At 49.6% G+C, this 8,439-nt stretch overlaps 1 protein-coding gene across 1 annotated transcript; it reads right to left on the bottom strand.

The window, feature by feature from the left end:
* Positions 1–262: 262 nt before the first annotated feature.
* On the bottom strand, positions 263–778 carry LOC120713384 (Werner Syndrome-like exonuclease). Its single transcript, XM_039999362.1, has one exon. It carries the CDS (start codon positions 776–778, stop codon positions 263–265), a length of 516 nt encoding a protein of 171 aa, XP_039855296.1.
* Positions 779–8,439: the final 7,661 nt, after the last annotated feature.

Below are 8,439 nucleotides of genomic sequence, written 5' to 3'. Positions count from 1 at the left end.
TAGATGGCAGATAGCAATATCAGTTCACAGCTAACAGCACTATCATGACCCTAAGTTCATACGAGAAGCATCAATTCATAGCATTTACTGCATGTGCCTCCGACCCTAATTCGCAAATCCATAATTTTTGGCAGTCAATTGATTGGATTCCAAATTAGTAGCCCACCTCACAAAGTTACACCAGCCACACTGGAGATCCGGACATTTCAAACACAACATCTACAGTTACAGCAACTAATCCTGGAGATCAAGCCATTACAAACTACTTAAATCTATAGCCATCCCTGACCTCCAGTTGATTCGCGACCTCGTAGGACAGGTACGCGTCTACGGCGGCGTACTTCACCTGCAAGTAGCCCAAATCCCGCACGTGCCACCTTCTGTGGTCGGCGTCCGGCTTGCGGACACGAGGTAGGCACAACACCTCTGATGCGATCTTCTCGAGGGACGATCGACGAAATCCATATTCGGGATGTGGACCGCCGAGGTGCTCGAATCTGGAAGCGGCTTGGGGGACTACAATCTGAAGGTCAGTTGGATTGCTTATTGTGACACCGAAGTCGTCCTGCAGCCGCTTCATGTCGTTCTCGATGTGTGCACCGGCGAAGATGTGGTCCTCCTCTGATAGGAAGCTCTTCAAGACTTCGGGGAGGTCGCCGGCGGCGGCATAGAGGACTTGAAAGACAAGCACACGAGTTCCGACACACAACTGCAGGAGAGCCGTCGTGAAGCCGCCGCCATCGAGCGTTTTCCACTCAGTGTCCAATCCAACGATCATGCGGTGTTGTGGTGGGGTACCTCGGATTTCTTCGAGAAATCTCGCCGCCACCGCCGCGTCACATGTCACTGTCATTTGGAGGATCCTCCCCTTGAATGAAACACCTAGATCCCTTGAGTCCGAGGGACCGGCCGGCGTGGCGCGCAAGCGCTTCTTCTCCGGAGATGGCGGCCAAACACCCCACGATGTGCTGGGCGTGCTCTGCGGCGCCGACGTCTAGATTCTCGTTGCAAACTCCTCCCACGTTCGGAGTAGAAGCTTGCGGCTCATCGTACCAATACGTGGTGTACGTGATCTCCGGTGCCGTCATCGAAACATTGTCGCCGCAATCTCCTTCTGCGTCCTTGCTGGCTTCTTCACTCGCGAGCCATGCCGAAGCAGGAGACTGTGGATAGAAGAGCACGTGGGAGGACGGCGGTGGTGGCGTCGGTGACCACGCAGCCGTGGTGGTTGATGGAGGCGCTGCCGCAGCCAGAGCAGCAGCCGTCAACGGAGAGCGGGAGCGGGAGCGGGAGCGAGAGCGAGGGCCAGCCATCGGGTCACTCTACGGCTTGCCTGCGATAGAGGCTTTCGTCGTGTGTGAGGGCCGGCAAAGTTGTATTGGATCGGTGGAGAGGAGAGGAACCCTACAAATGCTTAGCGACGAGGCATATATGGCCCTCTGCAATCACAAAGGACGCGTCGGGAACACAACCATCACCACGCCCGCTCGCACCCCTCCCCGGTTTTGGGAGAATGGCCTCTTATGCCACTTTTCAATATAATATTTTGGTGATTGATATAGACAACACAACACTTGGACTAATGCGATTGTTTAGATGATATCCTCAGGCTTTTAGGTTCAAGTGATGACAAATAGAAGGAAGGTGAAGCTAGGCCTGAAGGATAAGAATTGAAGAGACCGTGAAGAAATCAAGTCAAAACAAACAAGACAGAGACAATTTGCTATCACCGGTTAAACCGATGATGAGCAAATTGCACTCACCGGTGCAATGGACCCAGAAGCTGAGGCTAGGGTTTTGCTTCAGTTAAACCGACGATAAAGAAAAGACATACGTCGGTGCAATGACTGAAGTGAAGTCAGACACAGAGGGACACCGGTTGAACCTCGGTGTAATTGTCCAGAGAGTTGTTTTTTCGGGAATCAGGGGATAGTTACATTCACCGGTTAAACTGACGATACGTCGGTTGATTACCCGTACAAGTAACGGATAATTTTTCAGTGGGCAGTTTACATTCACCGGTTGAAAATGGCTATTGGAGGAGCATCGGTTTAACCGGCGTTATGTACTTTTTCTATCAGCTTTCCTCCAACGGCTCTTTTGGGGTATGTGGCTATATATACCTCCAAGGCCGGGTCATTTGGAGAGGTTGGAGACTCTGGAAATTCTATTGAAGATCAACATCAACTCCATCTACCATATTGAGCTTAGTGCCACATTGTGAGCTTGAGAAGCTTAGTGCTTGGGAGGACTTGATCTTGCGAGATCAACCTTGAGCAAAGTCTTGCTGCGGCAAGCAACCATGTACTCGTTGTGTGACCCTCCGACTTGGTGTGGAGAGGCAATGACTCTTTGTGCGGGGAAGGAGACCCCTCTTGGTGAGAAGCTCCGATAGTGAAGACGGTGCCGTTGGTGACACTTCGAGAGAGACGGTGGCGGTGGCCTTGTCTTGGTGACTTGGCGTCACTTAGCCTTTGCTTGCCGAAAGCCTTGGTGGCGAACGCAAGACGGTGATCAAGCAAAGAGACTCGGCATCACACTTGTTCTTGGTGGACAAGTGGCCGTGGACGTAGGGAGGGACTTGGTGTCCTAACCGAACCACATTAAATCGTGTGTCTTGGTGTCTTCATGGGAGTTTGCATATTCTCTCCCTTACCTCTTTACTTACCATATTACGTTTCCGCATTTACTCTATCTTGCGTGCCATTACTTTCCTAGTTAGTTTGATTAGGATTGGCTATAGGTTGCAAGTCTTTTGGGGTAAGTAGAGAGTAGCATAGATAAACCTTAGTCATAACTAGCATGTGTAGGACGTGTTAGGTTTATCTTATGCAAGTAGATTGAGCCCTATGTTAGAAAGCGAATTAGCGACCCTATTCACCCCCTCCCCCTCTAGGGTCGGACACCCCGGTGATCCTTACACCCGGGCCTGGGAATCCAAACCGACGCTGCAGTAAACAAACCGCGCATCCCCTCAGCCTCCCTCGGGCTTTCGGAATCTCAACCGTCGCTGCAGGAATCAAACGATTTCCAAGTTTCCTACACCCACATAACTAACCGGTGAATACAAATGTCGCGGCCGCGCTCTCTCTGTGTGTATGTTAGAGTTTGCTTTTGCTTATCTCAATTCAATCCTGCTGCAAGCTTAATATCCCCATGACTTCTTGATTTTTTTTTGCCATTTGCTAAAGTTAAATGTGCGTCAACCTCCCCAGCAACAAGAATAAGCCTAGAGGTTTGGTGTGGCGCAAGTTCGTTAAACAATTTTTTTTGAAAGTTGTTCGTTAAACAATCTGAGTATGAACTCAAAGGACTTGAATTTTGATGACTGAGTTCATGTTTTACTGCACTCACCAGTCAGACCGGGGAATTCAGCGGACGTTTCTATTTTGTCTCAGCATATTTCGTGATGGAACCTAGTCCGGTGCATGTGGCGTTCAGCAATGCTGTCCTGCGTTGGTTGTACCGAAGTTCATTTGAAAGTTGCAACCTTGACTTGTGTACAATAATAACTTAAAGTACCTCCATTTCAAAATTAAAATTGTAAGCCATTTCATTTTGGATATAGTCAGGTCCTTGCACTCCAGAAACATCATACGGTGAGGGTGTACGGTGACACCACACGTGTAACTGGTGAGTGCACTAATCTAGGAATATTAACTTGCACCCCAGAAAGATTATACGGTGAGGACGTATGGTGCCATCCTAGGTCGATCCATTGAGTGCAGTGAACTTGGAATGTTACCTTGCACTCCACAAAGATCATCCGGTGAATGGAATGTCCTACTTAACCAATTTAGTCGGGCCCGTTAGGATCGTGAGGTGTATACATGACAATAACAAGTGACGAGGTGTATACAGAGTTCTACATGACCACAACCACGCATGAATGAATAGCTTCAACATCAGCACCTTCTTTGCATTTGGATGAACAGAAATTGCTACCTACTAATCACGTAAAGTGCCCCCCATATCAAATTGCAAGTCATTTCATTTTGGATATTCATGTTGCTGCATAAACAACTATATAGTAAGACTACACTTCACATATTTTATAGCACACATATATAGTAGGTCAGGTGTTCACTTAGTAGTCAAACTACTAAAAGGACGTTGCACCAGATATCCCCCAAAAAATGACAAAATCAAAATAATCAGGCCTTTTCGTCTTCCTAGCAACTTAGTCAGGTCTTCACCTCTTCCTGTCAAATATAACACCAAATAGCAAAGCCAGCATTAGACCAAATCATGGAACTGTATCTACAAAAAACCATGCATATAGCTGATATATATAGTCATGTCATCAACTCTGATAGGCGAATGGTAGTCAACTCTGACGGCCGCAGTACCGGAGTCGGTGTCTGGCCTCCTGCCTGTCTGATCTGTGGCATGAGCTGCCAGCTGTGAGGGCTGCTGCTCGGCCATCTGCTCTGCAAAGTCCTCGCCCGGCCTCCTAGTCTCATCTGAGCTACTGTCAGCCTGAGCTTTGTCCTGACCTGCCAGCCCTGAGTGCTGATGCTCGTCAATCGGCTCGGCTGAGTTGCTACTTTCCAGAGCTGTGTCCTAAGCGGGAGGAGGAGAAGTTGCCTCCTCATGGGCAGAGTTGACGTGCTCTGGAGTTCCTGACACCTCATGCACAGGCGATTCACCAGCAGGAGAAACCGAGGAGCCGTAAAAGTAATCAATACCAACACGGATATAACCACGGCCGACAGAAATTGATGCCATTGGACGATCATCTTGAACATTAAGAGGTGGAACTGGAGTACTGAAAACTGGCAGAGTCCCCGGGTCTGTATTCTGCTATGCTAGGATCTCCTTGTCCACTCTCTCGATCTCCGTGGCAACACTGTCAGCCATGGAGGTAACAGGAGCTGCTGACCCTGGAATTAGTGGAAATGGAGTAGTGCAAACTGGCTGAGTAATCGGCTGAGCTTGAAGTGTATCAGAAGTATCTGGCTGCAGTGGCAACTGTTCAGGTAGAAGTAGTAAGTGTGCTGAGGGTGGTGAGATAGCCAATGAAGGTTGTACTGTAAGTGGCTCAGTGCCGGTACGCTGCCACAGGCGCTCGAACATCAGTGCCGCAGACTATGTCTCTCGCCATTGCCTGATTCGTCCGCTCTTGCTGCTGCTGGATAGCATGAATCACGGACATGTTGCGCTCTTCCCGGGCTGCTGCCTCCTCCTGCAGCTTCAGCATCCTCTCGTTGAACTGCGTCTGCATGTTGATCATCATCTGCATCAGATCGGCATTAGTCGGTGCTGCAGGTGAAACTGGAACTTGGGCTGGTGCTGGATCTGGCTGAGCTGAACTGGAATCACCTGCCTCTGCATCATTAATCTAGGAGGTGGGGTTGTAACTGTGTAGTCCGAGTCTGACGAGTCGGAGCCATAGTCGCCATCCCAAAACCCATTAATGGCATCCAAATCCTCAATAGCATCATCTTCCCGTTGAGTTGCTTCTCGCTCTTCTGTACTCAGCTCACTCTGAGCAGCTAATAGGGCTCTCTGTCCTGCAGTGACCGCGGGGTTTTGCATCCAAGCGTGCATGCCTACAACATGCTCTGGATGTATGTGCGGTCCGACTTTCATCAGCCGGCCCCCGTGCCTGGCCTAGTGCCTCGCGCCGACGTTCACCAGTGCGTGTCCCCGCGCTGGGGATGGGTCCCGGGCTGGTGTGGCATGCCAGCCGGCCACGAAGGATGGCTCTAATGGTCCTACTTCTGCAGCGAGGAATGCAGGATCAGGAGCCTCTGTGATGATGCCTTCCGCTGGCTCGGGGCTGATAATTAGGATATAGCTTCCTCATCGTGCAGGCCGTCGCATCTTGAGCTGAAGCAGAAGAGCAACCCCAACTGTGGTTTTTCTTTGTTATGACTATTGTGTGTCCTCAAGTACTCGACAATGTGACTTGTTATGTTACATACTGAGCTTTTGTTCCTACTTTTGTGTTAGAGCCTCATGTTCTGTTTATTCTGTTACAATTTGCTCTTCAGAACTAAGTTCCATTGTCAGTATAGTTTTTCCACCATCGGGCCAAGATCATTTTCATGGACTTAGCGGACATGCGGTTGCCATTGTTTATATCATTCACACAATCGACCAGTGATTACCAAACACGATCACCGGACTTCGAGTCACCAGACAGACCTGAGTATCTATTCGGTGATCCCAGCGGTCTCTCCGGTGAAATCTATCATGATCCACTGCCATGGCACCATGAATTCTAGGATTGCAGCAACAAGCACACCAGCCAATGCAAAGTAAGACTCGCATTATAGCTTTTTCCGTTAAGGACTGGATATTCAAGTTTTCGTATACTATGGCTATAAGTGAGTTTTTGATGCTCTGGACGCCACCTAGGCACCAAAGTTGTTTCCTTATTATTGCACACAAATAAGTTTAGAAAAACAGGCAGCTTGGGCTTCAGAACTAAGTTATGTTACATGTCTAGTTGTTCCACCTCACCAGTCAATAAGGGCCACACAATTTTATGAACTTGGCAGATATGCGGTTCCAACTATTTTTACGACTCACAAGTTTGACTGGTGAACACTGAACATTCTCACCGGATGGGGCGTCACCGGACATACCTGAGTCTCTATCCTTTGACATCAATGGTTTCTCCGGTGCAGGCTATCATGATCCACTGCAACGGCACTATGAATGCTAGGAATGCAACAACAAGCATAGCAGCCGATGCAAAGTAACACTAGCATAAGAGCGTTTCCGTTAAGCACTGTTGGTTAAAGTATTCGCATACTATAGCTATAAGTGAGTTTTGCTGCTCATGACATGTCCCGAACATCACAAGCCACCTAGCAACCGAAGGAGTTTGCTTTTTGGTGCTCACAAATAAGTTCAGAAAAACAGGCAGCTTGGTCTTCAGAACTATGCTATGTTATAAGTCGAGTTGTTCCTACAAACCATTCAATAAGGGCTAGGCAATTTTATGAACTTGGCCGATATGCGGTTCCAACTGTTTTTACCACGCACAATTTCGACCGGTGATCACCGGATGTTCTCGACGGACAGTTCTTTACCGAACATAGCTGTCGTTTGCCGTTGATAGCAACAGTCTCTCCGGTGTAGTCTATCAGGATCCACTTCTTCGGACTCCACCAATAGAGTTAAATGCAGCTTAACGGCTGGCGCCTGATTCAGGCGAATCTATAAAATCAAGGGTACCCCAAAATCAATGACACAGTTTCCATCTACACTCTCACCCAATTTCCTCCGCCATTGCCATTGATCTCCCTCCCAGAATCTGCTATGGCGCCCATGAGTTCCCTCCCCGTGCTTCCAGAAGAGATGCTCGTCGAGGTCGCCGCCCGCGTCGCGGCATCATCGTGCTCTCCCATGGAGGATCTCCGTCGCCTCCGGGAGGCTTGCACTCTCATGCGCGATAGGGTGTGCGGCTAGCCGCTGGTGCACCGCAGCCTCGAACTGTTCCGAATGATGTGGCAGTCGGAGGACGCGGAGACTCGCGAGCGACTGATAGCGAACACTTACGCCACGGGCAACCTGGAGGTGATCTTCATCCAGGGGACGAGGGTTTTCTTCGGACACCACGGCAGGGCTCTCCAGGCGCCGGTGAACGACCTCGATCAGGCTGCCCGCGGCGGCCACAAGCCTACGGCGTACATGCTCGCCATGGTCCTGTGGCAAGCAAACAGTGGCGCCGAGGCCGACCTCCGGGCGAAGCAGCTCCTGGCGGAGGTGGCGGATGAGTACTCGGCGATCGTCGTCTGCAGTGACCGCTGGGTTTCGGATCTATGCCTGCACGCTTTCGCGACGCTGTGGATGTTCGTGTGGCCTCCCAACTCCCCGTATCCGGCCCCCGTGCCTGGGCCCGTGCCTCGCGACGACGATCACCAGTGCGCGTCGCACCTGGGCTGGTGCGGCGCTCCCGCCGGCCACGATAGATCGTTCTGCTGGTCCTACTTCTGCAGTGACAAATGCAGGATCTGGAGCCTCTGCGATAACACCTTCCGCAGGCTCGGGATTGTTCCTTAGGATATGGAGCAACTCCAGTATTTTTAGCAGGTGCATTGTGGCTTTTCTTTTGTTAGATCTGTTTGTAGTACTGAACAATGCTACTTGTTCTGTTAGAGCCTGAGCATTTGGTGCAAGTTTTATGTTAGTTCCTGATCTTTTGATGTAAATGTTGGCTCATCTTGCATTCTATTTTAATGCAAATCGAACTAATTTGCAAAATTCAGTGCAAATTGAAAATGGATGCCAGATAGCAATATCAGTTCACAGCTCACAGCACTATCATGACCCTGAGTTCATACGAGAAGCATCAATTCAAAGCATTTAGTGCATGTGACTTCGACCCTGATTGGTTACGTTCCAAAATTTGGAATCAAACCAATCTCTCTCTTCAATTGATGATGGGACCGGTGCGACACCGGAATCGTTCACCGTATTGATTTA

The sequence above is a fragment of the Panicum virgatum genome, chromosome 6K, assembly GCF_016808335.1.
Source record: "Panicum virgatum strain AP13 chromosome 6K, P.virgatum_v5, whole genome shotgun sequence".
NCBI lineage: Eukaryota > Viridiplantae > Streptophyta > Magnoliopsida > Poales > Poaceae > Panicum > Panicum virgatum.
Note: the sequence above shows the minus strand (reverse complement) of the source record. Positions and strands in the feature narration are given on the sequence as shown.